General features: G+C 38.0%; 1 protein-coding gene across 3 annotated transcripts in view; it reads left to right on the top strand.

Moving 5' to 3' along the window:
- The window catches only part of FRY (FRY microtubule binding protein), a 505,671-nt gene that overhangs the window by 330,526 nt on the left and 159,466 nt on the right, over positions 1–15,679 (top strand). For all 3 annotated transcript variants that reach the window (XM_087814426.1, XM_016213841.2, XM_016213842.2), the window contains 7 exons: positions 1,555–1,814; positions 2,255–2,444; positions 3,048–3,172; positions 5,251–5,308; positions 6,198–6,289; positions 6,569–6,741; positions 15,297–15,457. In XM_087814426.1, coding sequence (XP_087670552.1) covers positions 1,555–1,814; positions 2,255–2,444; positions 3,048–3,172; positions 5,251–5,308; positions 6,198–6,289; positions 6,569–6,741; positions 15,297–15,457 — 1,059 coding nt within the window. The remainder of the gene's footprint in view (positions 1–1,554; positions 1,815–2,254; positions 2,445–3,047; positions 3,173–5,250; positions 5,309–6,197; positions 6,290–6,568; positions 6,742–15,296; positions 15,458–15,679) is intronic.

Raw genomic sequence — 15,679 nt, 5'->3', positions numbered from 1 at the left:
TTTTCAATAACCTTGTTCTTGCTATGATTGTGATAATAATGATAGTAACTAAAACTGTTAGCCATGCAGTGCAGACCTACTGAGTCTTTTAGAAATTCAAATTATTTGAACATACAGTGGAAGAGTCAAGTTTAATTGTTTTGTACACCTATCTTATTTCCCTGCAGGTTATATTTTGCTCATGTGATTTTATTCTGTGTTTATCAGAGTCAAAACCTTGAGCCGGAGTAACAAGGTCAGCAACTCTGCACTTAGGAAGATGCATAGGACAGGGCATGAGGGAAGCAGTTCCTGCTCTGTTCCAGGTGTTCTTACCTCCCATCCACGTAAGGGTGGAGTGAGAGCAGCATTGTAATCCCCAAGTCATAAATGAAGCACTCTGGGATGTCCAGAGGTTTTCTGGTCACAGGCTTTGGGCAAAGCCTGGGCTGGAATCTCTTCTTTCTGGCCCTTAACCACCAAGTCCACTAGTGGAGCACTCTGACCCACAGGAACTCCTAGGCCCAGCAGAGAAAATGGATTGCTTTAAATGCCTAACAAACATGCAGTTTTCTCTCCTGGCACAACAGCTACATCATTTGAAACTTGGTCTTCTATAAACTATGATATTCTGTGCTTAAAAGAAAATGAAATGTAAGAATTCATGTGTTTAGATATCTTTCAGAAGGTTCTAGAATGTATTGTTTTGGCTTGATATCACAGGACAAGAATAAATAGGTATCTTACCTTAAAAATCGTCAATAAAATGCCATTCATAAAAGGGAATCACTCAGTCATCTCCCTAAGTCAACATCATGGCTTAAAATATAAATATATAACCTAATTATAGGGATTAAAAGTACATTTATGAATCTCAGAGATGAATAGCTTTTCAAAATTTTATTTTATTTTTATTGTTCAAAATATTACACATGTCCCCTTTTCTCCCCATTGACCCCTTCTCCCCCTACTCACCCCCCTCCCCAGTCCCTCACCACATTATTGTCCATGTCCTTGGGTTATGCATATATGCATATAGATCCTTTGGTTAATCTCTCCTCACCCACCCACCCCCCACCTTCCCTCTGAGATTCCTCAGTCTGATCCCTGCTTTCATGTCACCGAACCTATTTTGTTCATCAGTTTATTAAGTTCTTTAGATTCCACATATAAGTGAGATCATGTGATGTTTGTCTTTCTCTGCCTGGCTTATTTCACTTAGCATAATATAACTTTTCAGAATTTTTAAAATGGCAAATCTTTGGTCAAGTTTGAATTAACTAATGTCATGTATGAGTTCAAGAAATATTTAGTGAGCTTCTGCTTACCAATGCAGAGTTATGTGACGTTAAAACTATACAAAGTATGACCCCCTGTCCTTAACCTCTGCACTTTGGCCACTTTTCATCTAACCTGGGAAACAGTAATGGCTACAAACCAGGGTCCTATGTGGCAGGGGTAGGAGGAGGTTTCAGAGTCACAGCATGGCCCATTGCAGAATTGCTCAGGAAAAGCCATGATGAGGGCATGGTGTTTACAGTGTGGTGTTGACTCATTGCCCACTTGCACCTGCAGGCCACCTTACCACTGTCCCACAGTGTGGATCTTCAGTGGTTGGTAGAGTGGAATGCGGTCCTGGTCAACAGTCACTACGATGTGAAGAGCCCATCCCATGTCTGGATATTCGCTCAGTCTGTCAAAGACCCCTGGGTCCTCTGCCTGTTCAGTTTCCTGCGTCAGGAGAACTTGCCCAAGCACTGCCCCACCGCCCTCAGCTACGCCTGGCCCTATGCCTTCACTCGGCTCCAGTCAGTCATGCCTCTGGTGGACCCCAAGTAAGGATCTATGTGCTTTCTTCTGTTTTGCTTGTCACCATTTGCCCTCTTACATTTTCATTTCCTATGAGAGATTGGGATATTATAATCCTCTTTAGATTCTGAACTTCCTAATATAGAATTCTTAACATCGAATAAAAATCAAGTTCAAAGTCCTTATCTAGAGCTAGTTTTATTGTTGTTGTTTTTCATAATAATCAATATGACTGTCAGAGTACAGAATCTCAGACCTTACTGGTGAAAAGGTTCTGAAAATTTATACAACTTCCCACCCAGTAGTGACCATCCCTGTCCAGTCCTTGACAGATAGCTGTTCAACTCTATCTGAGCACTTTGTAGGATCATTATTCAGTAAGTGATATTTAAAATCCAGAACTAGTGCTCACTTCAGTAGCATATGTACTAAAATCCAGAACTTGTTTTCAACTCCATATTTCTAGTAGTCCAATTAATGCCAAGAAAACCAGCACTGCTGGCAGCGGAGACAACTATGTTACCTTGTGGAGAAACTACCTTATTCTTTGCTTTGGAGTTGCAAAGCCCAGTATCATGAGCCCGGGACACTTAAGAGCTTCGACTCCAGAAATAATGGCGACCACGCCTGATGGTACAGTGAGCTACGATAACAAGGTGACGTGACATGCTTCAGAAGAATTATTCTGTAAGGTTTTTTTTTAGCTTTTTTGTCTAGAGTTCACAGTGCAAATTGCACTGTGCCTGCCATCTGGAGTATATGGGATCAGATCTTCACCCTGCACATTTCTAAATTCCATTGAGTGTTTATGTGCATAACTTACTATTCCTCCCTGACAAGTGGGCAGCAGAAGATAAAGAGAAGTTAGCAAACTTTCTTAAGACATTGGAACTTGTATTTATTAGTGCCCTGAGGTTTGGTTTGTGTCCTACATACCACATGTCTGTCACTCCTCACCAACTCTTCACCTTTAAACCATGCCTTGATTAACTTATCTTGTTAAAGATACATTTTGTAGATTTAATTTGTTTTTTAAGAAGATTATTATAATAACAATTTCTTTAGTTTGTGTTCCAGACGGGAAATGCATTCATTGTACTGTATTAAATGTATGGGTTGTGTTATTTTTCCTGAAATGATGGCAGTGCCTTGGGAAGTGGTTTAGAACTTTAAAACTGTTATAATGGAATCACCATTTGATTAAAGGAAGCTTCCATTACCATGTGACATCTTTTTCACTTTTAATCAACTTGTTTCAGGCCATAGGCACCCCATCCGTGGGAGTTCTGTTAAAGCAGTTGGTGCCTTTGATGAGACTAGAGGGCATTGAGATCACAGAATCCTTAGTTTTAGGATTTGGAAGAACAAATTCCCTTGTTTTCAGGTACAGTAGTCTTAATAAGTTGTTGTAAATTCATACATGCTGCTACTATCATAGTTCCTGTTTGTAATGCAAGTCTGAGTTTGCTATTGGCAAGTGCCTGCAGTTTCTAGGCTTGGCGCAGTTTCCTGTGTCCTCTGACTGACGTTCATGAAACAATCACTGCTTGCAGCTGCCTCGTGTTTCACTTTCCATCATTGCAGCTTGACTTTACCTCTCAGATTTAATTTCACTTGCGAGCTTTGTTTTAGATAACTGTAAAAAAAATTTCAGTGTCAATGCCCAGTTAACCAGAGGCTTTAACGTCACTATAGGAGTGTCTGCTTATCAGCCATTTATGCAACAGGCTATCAAAGGCAAAGCATTGCTAGAACTCTTAGGGGTGACCTGTTACACTAGTGGACCTTTCTATAAGGTGCTTTATCTGCCTTTATAGAACCATCATATCTCAATTCCTGGTTTCCTTAGTCATTCCACACCTTTAATTAAATAACCATTCCACCTGAGGCAGTGTCAATGCCTTTGAAAGAGTCATCATAAAATGTTAGTTTGGGCTGCTTCTGATGACTTTAACTGAGCAGGAAAGCCTACCAGGACAAATTAAGTCTTATTAGAGTTTTCATGTAGATACAAAAGGGAAAGACCCAAGCATCTGTGAGAAACCCTATTTGAAAAACTAAGATTAATGAGACATCTTAGAGACAACTTAGAGACAACTGGCAAAGAAACCATTTACATTATTCACGTAGAGAGTCAGATTTTAACCTTACAAAAAGTAATTGTGAGCTCTGACTACTTGAGTGCCAGTTAACCAGAGTTTTACTACTTATTTATTAGTTAAGACAAAACATCATGTAGAAATACTATAAGAAGATAACAAGAACAATTCCTGGAATTTCTTAACATTTTTCCCAAAGAACCTGAGGCTTTTTTGCATAGCTCATCCTCTTAGCATTCCTCAAGGGAAGTAACTTATGCTACTTACTAGCCACATAGATCTGGGCCTCATTTACCTCCCCTATAAAATTGTTATTATCAGTAAAAATAAAGTATATCTCTCTAATAAAAAAAAGTTTGGTATAATTATAGAATCTATCTTATAGATTTATTGAGAGGATTAAATATAAAAATGCTCACAGTACATATTTGATTAATGTTTGCAATTAGATGGAGGAGACAATATTATTTCCATATCTTTGATGAAAAAATTCCAACATATGTATTGAAAAAATCTGGAATGGAACACAGGCTTTCTGTGTCTCAGTGCAGAATCCAATACAATTTACCTTCCTGTTCTTGGTTTTCCCTGAAGGGTGATTTCTAATAACACAAAATATTCTACCAGAAAATACAAGGTTTTAAGACATGGAACAGATATTATAGACAAAATACTTACCAACTGGCTAGATCTCATAATTTTGTATTGGACATAATAGGGACAGATGAAGTATATACATGTAATATGAGATGTATATTAACATGATCAAACTTTTATTTTTACTACACGAGAGGAAAGGTTTTTATGAAAACCTCACTACTGTAGTACTTGCCATATTTGCATTTGTCATATAGTTCAAATAAAGGAATTTACCTCTGAAACTCCAAAAAGACTTCATTTTAGAATCAACTATCAGTCATTCCCCTGAACACAGATCCCAAAGGCAGTGCCATAGTATTGCATCTGTCTCTTGTGCTCTAATTAGACTGAAAATTTCTGTGCAAAGACTCAGCTTCACTTATCTTCAGGTCCACAGTCTGTAGTAAAGTGCTTTGAATTTAGGAAGTGTTTGCAAAATATTGTTTAATTGTTCAGATAGAGTTTTTGCTATAGAGATCTCTAGAACATTAAATCAAAATCAAGTCAACACATGTATTGAGCCAAAATTATGTACATTGCCCTGGGATTAATACCAGTAATACAAAGTATAGACCAGTGATTGGGAAATGGAAAGGCCAGGGGAGATTTTGATATCAGAAGCAAAGTGGAAAAAGCAAATGTTTTAGGATTGAATGTATATGTTTGGTGACAAGTTTGGTATCAATAATAATGAATTTCAAATGCTGGCCTTTTTCCTCTGTAGAGAATTGGTAGAAGAACTTCATCCATTAATGAAAGAAGCTCTCGAACGAAGACCAGAGGTAAGATTTTTAATTTAAATCATTAAGATACTTGGCTTATTTGGACAATGGTGTGAATTTAAATCATACCCAATGGTTCCCCCTAAAGAATATAAATACCCCAACATGCTTATAATATTGAATCTTAATATTTTAGCTTTTGTTATTTTCATTATTATTCAATATTTGAATACTTAGTATAAAATGGTTCCTACTTTAAAAGATTTTATGTACTAAACTAACGAAAGCAAAGCAACCTAAATAGTCATATATATGTTAAGATATTACATTCATTTGCAGGAGGTTTGCGTTGATTGAATTTTGGCCTTTAGTTTGTTCGCTTGTTTTTTACAAGGAGTTGGATGGTCAAGAATATTATTTATTTCATCTGGCATATGAAGCATTTTCCTCAACATTATCTTCCCCAAAGTGAACTCTGAAAAGGATAAACTTATAATGTAGCAGGATAAAAAATATATATATAAAAGAAGACTAAAAAAGGAGCTTCCCATATAGTAATAAGAATCAAGAAGTAGCAAAAATTGAGCAGTCTGAGTCAGAAAATGTGGGCCCCATGATCAGAATTGGTGGCAGTATTAATGCCCACTCTCCTTTTCCCCTTGATTAAGATGCTCCAATGTTTCCACAAATGCTTGGAGCATATAGGAACTGAGGCTTGTTGTGAACATTCCCACCTTATAAATATTTATCAACTCCCACCCCCATGATCTTTCTCTCACAGCCTGTAATAGCAAGCATTGTCTCTAAGGATTAGCAAGAAAGAAAAATACATTTTTGTCTTTTATGGTTAGAAAATTGAAAAGGACTAGGTTAGGCCTTTTTTCAATCCAGTTTAAAGCTCATATTGTCCTGCCCATATCTATAAGTGGCATCACCTCTTTCTGCACAGAACAAAAAACGCCGAGAACGTCGGGACTTGTTACGACTACAATTACTTCGAATTTTTGAACTTCTGGCTGATGCTGGTGTAATAAGTGACAGGTAGGGTGAAAATTTCCCTGAGTTGGTCTCTGCTTACCACACTGGTCTACTTTTTTCTCTTTTCACTTTCTGTCTTTCTTTAAATATATTACCTTTAACTTTTACTCAGAAAAAGTCCAAAAAGCTTGGTTGTTTTTTTTCTTATTCTATTTACACTGCATATAGGTCAAGAACAAATGTAGTGTGTCAGTTCTGACAGTGACTTTTATTTTCCATGAAGCATGTACCACTTTGAAATGAAGGCTGAGCATCTAAAAGTTTCATTTTCCTTTATTCCAGCACAAATGGAGCCTTAGAACGGGACACTTTAGCCCTTGGAGCTTTGTTCCTAGAGTACGTGGACCTGACTCGCATGCTGCTAGAAGCTGAAAATGATAAAGAAGTTGAAATTCTTAAAGATATCCGGGCACATTTTAGTGCCATGGTTGCCAACTTGATTCAGTGCGTTCCAGGTACAGTGATGCATCACTGCAGATTACTTATCTTTTTGCTTGATAAACCATTTGTTCCTCTAGGCTGTGCTTTCCTCTAATCCTCTTGGCTTTTGTGCAGGTCTTGGGTGAGACTGTCTGTTTCTCTTGAAATACTTGGAAATGTACATGAGGACAGACTGTAGTAATTCAGCACAGAGTTGGAAAGGGAACAATAAGAATTAAATCTGCCTTTGTGTTTGTCATTGTTTCTCTTCTTCATTTTGGTTTCCATGTGAAAATGAACCTAAGTGAACCTTCCTCCATAGAAAGGAAAGAATTCAGAAGGAACATTCACAGGTGCTTCATTTTTGTCCTTCTTGTGCTATCTGTGAATATGTTTTAAAGTCTGTTTTGGCCCGGCCGGGTGTGGCTCAGCAGTTGAGCATCAACCTAGGATCCAGGCAATCGGGGTTCGATTCCTGGTCAGGGCACATACCCAGGTTGTGGGCTCGATCCCCAGTCGGGAGCATGCAAGAGGCAGCTGATCAATAACTCTCTCATCATTGATGTTTCTATCTCGCTCTCTCCCTCTCCTTTCCTCTCTCTGAAATCAATAAAAATATATTAAAATTAAAAAAATTGTTTTTAAAGTCTGTTTTGTCTGGTAGAAGTACACACCAGCTTTTTTATTTGTTTCCCTTTGCATGAAATATCTTTTTCCATCCCTTTCTATCTGAAATGGTTTTCCTTTGGACAGCATATATATGGGTTTTATTTTCTTACCCATTCAGCTACCCTCTATCTTTTGATTAGAGCATTTAGTCCATTTACATTTAAAGCAATTATTGATAGGTACATAGTTATTGCCACTTTATTTTTTTCTGATTATTTTTAAAGTATTCTGTTTCTTTCTTGCTCTCTTCTCTTGAATTTTGATGACTTTCTATAGTGCTGTTTAGATTCCTTTCTCTTTATTTCTTGTGTATCTCTTACAGATTTTTTGTTACCATGTACTTTACATATACCAAGCTTTGTTTATAGCAACTTATTTTAAATTGATGGTTACTTAAGTTCAAATACATTCCATAATCTCTACTGTTTTTACCCATATCCACATTTATGTTTTTGTCATTTTTTACCTCTTTTGTGAAATCTGTGAATATATAATCTCAGGAGTATTCTTTCTCTTGACTGTATCGAATCAACACATTATATAGAATTCTAGATAGCTTAGTAAGTTATATTATCAACAGAGAATTTTTTATACAGAGAAAATGGATAAGAACTATCTTGAGAGATCCAAGATGACTGTGGAGTAAGTGGAAGCTAAATTCACCTCCTCCCAAGACCAAACTGAAATTACCACAAAAATATTAACAAATCAACCTGAGTAACCAACTGAAGACTAGCTGAAGAGAAGTCTTATAACCAAGGATTTACAGAAGAAGCCACATTGAGACTGGTAGGAAGTGTGGAGACATAAAGAGGGCTGGCCCTGCTCCCACAGGAGGCAGGTGAGATTCCAGAGGGATACCTCAGCTGCTAAGGTTGCCCCTGGAAAGCATGGGGTTTGGGGTCTCAACCCCAAGCTGTGTTCCCAGCCCAGCACACCAGAGCTGGGAAGAGGTGTCCATATAACATTTGACTGTGAAAATCAGCAGGAATTCTGTCCACCAGAGAGAGACAGGAGTCTGCTAAAGACACAGGCACCCTCTTAAAGGACCAATACATAAAATCTCGTTCTCAGACACTCACTCTGGGTTCTGGTAGAGGGAGGACAGAGTGGACTATAGTCGTGTGAGGAGAAACTGAGGTTTGTGGCTCTGGACACAGAGTAGAGGGGACAACTCCTGGGACCCCCTGTGCTCAGTCACTCTACTGCATAGCGAATGCAATCTTGCTTGGGTGGATCATACCCTTCCATACAGCGTCAGCTTGGGGGAATGCAATAGCCCCACACTCTGGACTCCCTCTCAACCCACCCTGCATATCTTCCACCTTTCTGAAGAGGCAGACACCTAGGTCGGGGTATAGAGGTATGGGCCAACTCAGGGGGTATCAGTGACTGAGTTGTGTGACTTTGGGCAGGGGGCCATTCTCCCCACTTCCCTGTAAACCTGACTGGCACCTCCCCCTCATGGGAAATCCACTAGCCCCACTCTCTGGGCTCCTGGCAGCCCCATCATCTCGACTCTTGGTGGCTCCGCCCTACAGAGGTCTGGGCAGAATCTGGAGCAGACCAAGTTGTATGGCTCTTGGAATGGGGAAGTCTTTCCCTCACACACCCAACTGGTGCAGACCTTTCCCTTCACACAGCCAAATCTTGGTCTGTTTGGGCCCGATAAATTCTGCTGGCCTCATCCTGATGACTCCCCAAGACCCCACCCCACCACAAAGGTATGTGAGCACCCAGCAGGTGGCAGCTAGATTTGGTATACCCTGGGACATTTGCTAAGTGGCCTCAGGCCCAGCCCTGGCACTAAGTTTGAATTGTATAGAGCCAGTGAACACCTCTCACCCTTACCTGGTGACTCACTGGGAACCTATTGCATGTAACTCAATTACCACAAAACCTCTTTCAGTGATTGAACCTAAGAGGCAGCCAGATGGCAGAGGTAGGCAGAAGCAGACATCAAGCTTCCTTGGGACTTTTGAAGACCTGCCCCCTAGCTCAAGGCTGGGCTCAGCAGAGGCAGCCACAAATTGGGTTACCTTGTAGCTCCAATCAGGTTGTCCAAGGCCAGTCACAGGCAGTGTCTAACATTAGCCTGCACCAGATTTCCTCCAAGAAGCCCCAGAATCCACACACTAAGTGGCGAGTCTCAGACATCATCATAGCAGGATCCAGTTAGCCTCATAAGTCGCATATCCAAAGGGAGATTTCGGCAGGTGCCAGATCCTGGGAAGGTGAATTCCACATTGTATGGTCAGCACCTGTACAGCAACCCATTCACTGTGGTTGGGGTTGATCCTCACAGTCAGCCAGTGTAAAGGTCAACCCCACACATGAATGGGCCAATAGCAATTAAGTTTCAGTTACAACAGAAAGTTCCACAAGGGACATTCTTGGAGCACCCAGCACAGGTGATCAAGGAAACTGCGCCACAGGGTCCCACAGAACACCTATTACATAAAGCCGCCTTACCAAGACTGAGAGTCATAGCAGATCTATCTAATACATAGAAACAAACACAAAAAGGCAGTCAAAATGGGGAGACAAAGAAACATGCTCCAAATGAAAAACACAAGAAATCTGTAGAAATAGAGCTAAATGAAATGGAGGCAAGCAATTTACCAGAATCTTAAAAGCAGCAAGAGAAAGATAGTTACCTACAAGCGAGCTCCCATAAGACTGTCAGTTGATTTCTCAACAGAAACATTTCAGGCCAGAAGGAGCTGGTATGAAATATTCAAAGTGATGAAAAGCAAGAACCTAAAACCAAGACTACTTTATCCAGCAAGGCTATCATTTAAAATTGAAGGAGAAATGAAGAGCTTGCCAGACAAGAAAAAGCTAAAGGAGTTCATCACCACCAAACCAACATTGCAAGACATGTTAAAGGGTCTTCTTGAAGAAGAAGAAAAAAAATAAGAAGAAAGAGGAGGAGCGGGGGGAGAGGGGAAAGAAAAAGAAACAACAACAAAACAGAGGAAGGCAGATAAAATAATAAAATAGTAAATATGTGCCTATCAATAATCACTTTAAATGTAAATGGCTTAAATGCTCCTTTCAAAGGACATAGGGTAGCTGAATAGATAAGAAAATGAGACCCGTAAGTATGCTGTCTTAAAGAGACCCACCTCAGAATGAAAGATACACACAGACTAAAAGTAAAGGGCTAGAAAAAGATATTTCATGCAGATGTAAATGAGCAAGAAACTGGAGTAGCAATACTTATATCAGACAAAATAGACTTTAAAACAAAAACTACAGTAACAGAAAAAAATAGGACGCTATATAATGATAAAGGGAGCAATCCAACAAGAGGATATAACCCTTGTAAACATTTATACACCCGACATAAGAGCACCTAAATATATAAAGCAAATCTTGATGGACATAATGGAAGAGATCGACAGTAATACAGTCATAGTCGGGGATTTTAATACTACATTAACACCAATGGATAGATCTTCCAGAAAGAAAATCAACAAGGAAACAGTGGCCTTAAATGATACAGTAGATCAGGTGGATTTAATTGATATCTTCAGAGCATTTAACCCCAAAGCAGCAGAATATACATTCTTGTCAAGTTCACATGGAACATTTTCGAGGACAGACCACATGTCAGGACACAAAACAAGTCTCAATAAATTTAAGAAGATTGAAATCATATCAAGCATCTTCTCTGACCATAATGCTATCAAACTAGAAATCAATCACAAGAAAACACATGAAAAACACACAAAGACATGGAGGATAAATAACATGTTACAAAATGATGAATGGGTCAACAATGAGATTAAGGAAGAAATCAAAAGATACCTTTAAAAAAATGAAAATGAGAACACAACCACCCAAATTCTATTGAACACAGCAAAAACAGACCTAAGAGAGAAATTCACAGCATTATAGGCCTACCTCAAGTAACAAGAAAAACCTCAAATAAATAATCTAACTTTACACTTAGAGGAACTAGAAAAAGAACAGCTAACAAAGCCCAAAGTGAGTGGAAAGGAGGAAGTAATAAAGATCAGAGGAAAAACAAATGAAATAGTGTCAAAAAAACAATACAAAAGATCAATAAAACCAAGAGCTGGTTCTTTGAAAAGATAAACAAGATTGACAAACTTTTAATCAGGCTCATCAAGAAAAAATAAGAGAGGACCCAAATAAAATCAGAAATGAAAGGGGAGAAGTAACAATTGACTCCACAGAAATACAAAGGACTGTAAGAAAACATTACAAACAACTGTATGCCAACAAATTGAACAATTGGGACAAAATGGATAAATTCCTAGAAGCAGTAATCAAAAAACTCCCAACAAACAAGACCTGGACCAGATGGCTTCACAGGAGAATTTTACCGAGCATTCAAAGAACAGTATCCTTTTTAAATTGTTTCAAAAAATTCCAAAGGAGGGAAGACTCCCAAGCTCATTTCACAAGGCCAGCATTATCCTAATTCCAAAACCAGATAAAGACACTACAAAAAAGAAAAGCAAATTATAGCCATAGCCTTGATGTGTATAGATGCTAAAATCCTCAGTGAATTACTACCAAACTGGATCCAGCAATACATTAAACAGATCATATACCCATGATCAAGTGGGATTTATTCCTGGGATGCAACGTTGGTAAGAATATCCAGAAGTCAATAAACGTGATACACCACATAAACAAAATGAGGGATAAAAACCACATGATCATATCAATAGATGTAGAAAAAGCATTTGGTAAAATCCAACACCCATTTATGATAAAAACTCTCAGCAAAGTGGGAATAGAGGGAACATACCTCAACATAATAATAAATGACAAACCTACAGCAAGCATCATGCTCAATGGGCAAAAACTAAAAATATTTCCTTTGAGGTTGAGAACAAGACAGGGATGTCCACTTTCACTCTTCTTATTCAACATAATACTGGAAGTCCTAGCCACAGCAATCAGACAAGAAGAAATAAAAGACATCCAAATTGGAAAAGAAGAAGTAAAACTGTCATTATTTGCACATGACATGATACTGTATATAGAGAACCCTAAAGATTCCACCAAAAACCTACTAAAATGAATTCAACAAAGTAGCAGGATACAAAACAAATATTCAGAAATCAGTTGCATTTCTATACACCAATAATGAGCTATCAGAAAGAGAAACTAAGAAAACAATCCCACTTACAATTGCATTAAAAAACAACAACCTAGGAATAAATTTAACCAAGGATATAAAAGACCTGTACTCAGAAAATTATAAGACCCTGAAGAAAGTAATTGAAGAAGATACAAATAAGGTAAACCATATACCATGTTGATGGATAGGAAGAATTAACATTATTAAAATGTCCATACTACTCAAAGCAATCTGAAGATTCCATGCAATTTCTGTCAAGTTACTAAAGACCTATTTCTCAGAGTTACAGTCAGTATTCCAAAAATTTATATGGAACCACAAAGGACCCCAAATAGCAGCAGCAATCTTGAGGAAGAAGAACAAAGTTGGAGGAATCACGCTACCTGATATCAAACTATACTACAAGGCCAGAGTAATTTAAAAAGCATGGTACCGACATAAAAACAGACATATAGATAATGGACCAGAATAGAAAGCCCAGAAATAAGCCCTCACCATTATGGTCAATTAATTTTGCCAAAGGAGTCAAAAACATACAATGGGGTAAAGATAGTCTATTCAAGAAATGGTGCTGGGAAAATTGGACAAATACATGTAAAAAAATGAAACTAGATCACCTTCTTACACCATGCACAAGAATAAAATCAAAATGAATTAAAGACTTAAATGTTAGACTCAAAACCATAAAAATCCTAGAAGAAAACGTAAACAGTAAAATCTCAGACATTTCTCATAACAGTATTTTTTCTGATATTCTCCCTTGGCAAGGGAAACAAAAAAACTAAACAAATGGGACTGCATCAAACAAAGTGTTTTGCACAGCAAAGGAAACCATCAACAAAATGAAACAACCCACTGAATGGGAGAACATATTTGCCAATGATACATCTGATAAGGGGTTAATATCAAAAATTATAAAGTACTTATAAAACTCAACACCAAAAAAAGAACCAATCCAATTTTAAAATAAGCAAAGGACTGCCGTAACCAGTTTCGCTCAGTGGTTAGAGCATCGGCCCTCAGACTGAAGGGTCTCAAGTTTGATTTCAGTCAAGGATACGTACCTTGGTTGCAGGCTCAATCCCCTGCCCAGTCAGGGCGCATACAAGAGGCAACCAATTTCTCTCTCTCTCTCTCTCTCTCTCTCTCTCTCTCTTTCTTCCACTCTCTCTGAAAACCAATGGAAAAAATATCCTCGGGTGAAGATTAAAAAAAAATTTTTTTTAATGGGCAAAGGACCTAGATAGACATTTCTCTAAAGAGGACGTAGAGATGGACAATAGAAACATGAAAAGGTGCTCAATGTCACTAATCATCAGAGAAATGCAAATTAAAACCACAATGAGATATTACCTCATATCTGTCAGAATGACTATTATCCATAAATCAGCAAACAAGTTTTGGCAAGGATGTGGAGAAAAGGAAACCCTCTTGCACAGTTGGTGGGAATGAAGATTGGTGTAACCACTATGGAAAGTAGTATGGAATTTCCTCAAAAAATTAAAAATGGAACTGCCTTATGACCCAGCAATTCCACTTCTGGGAATATATCCAAAGAAATTCAAAACATCTATTCAAAAAAATATATGCACCCCTATATTCATTATAGTACAATTTACAATAGCCAGGATTTGGAAGCAACCCAAGCACCCATCAGTAGATGAGTAGATTTAAAAAAGTGGTGGTGTATTTGTACAATGAAATACTATTTGGCCATAAAAAGGAAGGAAATTTTACCTTTTGTGACAGCATTGAATGACCTGGAGAGTATTATGCTAAGTGAAGTGTAAAAGACAAATACCATATGATTTCACTTATACATGGACTCTAATGAACAAAATAACCTAACAAACAAAATAAAAAGAGACTCATAGATATAGACAACAGAATGACAGCTAGCTGTCACAGGGGAAAGGATCGAGGGACTGGGCAAAAAAGGTGAAGGGATTAAGCAAAAAAACATACAAAAAACACCTCATAGACAACAGTATGGTAACTATCACAGGGAAAGGGTTGCTGTGAGGTAGAAGAGGGTAAAGGGAGTTAAATGATGATGGAAGGAGACTCGACTTGGTGTGGTGAATGCACGATACAATATACAAGTGATGTATTATTGAACCATACCCCTGAAACCTATGTACTTTATTAACCAATGTCACCCTAATAAATTCAATGAAAAGTAAATAAACTTTAAAAAAATAAACTTTTTTTTTAATTTTAGAAGCACAGAAAATAAAAATATCTGGTCAGTTTGGTGCAAAAATTAATGACATTAAAAGGTTTTGACATAATTACAAAAAGCTGCAACTCAACTGTTTCTACTTTTTCATAACTTTGATGTTGTATAACCAGTCTTCCTCATTTTGATGACTCTAAAGTAACATGTGAGTTGACCTCTTCAGTTAAAGTATGTTTGTTTAAAATTATCTATACATTATACTTCACAGTTTTTCCTAAAGACTAACAGCAGTCAAGGGAACACTGTCTACATAAGCAGCTGATTGGAAGGTGTTGCAGGTTCTCCAGACATTGGTTAGAAAACAGTGTGTGAGTCGTTTTCTGCTTCTGCTTCCTGCTCTGAGACAAGGTGCTAGCAACCACAGCGTTAGAGGAAGGATACACACTTAAAAAACTCTGCTTAATTTTTTAAACACCTGTTTTATTACCTAAAGAAAACTTGAGTTAGGAAAGGAAATTAATACTTTCCCTTAAATTTAAAACTGCTGTGTAATAGTGACAAATTTTATTCACGATATTTTTTATTCTTGTAGACTGTTAACTCTGTGTTTTCCTCTCTAGTTCACCACCGGAGATTTCTCTTCCCCCAGCAAAGCCTGAGGCACCATCTTTTCATCTTGTTCAGCCAGTGGGCAGGGCCCTTCAGCATTATGTTCACACCTCTGGATCGGTACAGTGACAGAAACCATCAGATCACAAGATACCAGTATTGTGCCTTAAAGGTAGGTCACCTTTGCCTCAGTGATAACTCTTGTCAGATTCGTGGTCTCCTTCCTTAAGCTGATAACCATGCTTTAAATTAGGTTAAAATAAATAATATGATTTCATATGATGTGACAAAATCTAAGTGCACTTGCCAAAAAAATCAAATAAACACGCACATAAATACATAAACTGACCTTAAAAATTCCAAAATGTACACACATAAACATAGATTGATAGCT

Source organism: Miniopterus natalensis, chromosome 2, assembly GCF_054644295.1.
Source record: "Miniopterus natalensis isolate mMinNat1 chromosome 2, mMinNat1.hap1, whole genome shotgun sequence".
NCBI lineage: Eukaryota > Metazoa > Chordata > Mammalia > Chiroptera > Miniopteridae > Miniopterus > Miniopterus natalensis.
The sequence above is the reverse complement of the archived record's forward strand: the minus strand, read 5'-3'. Positions and strand labels throughout refer to the sequence as shown.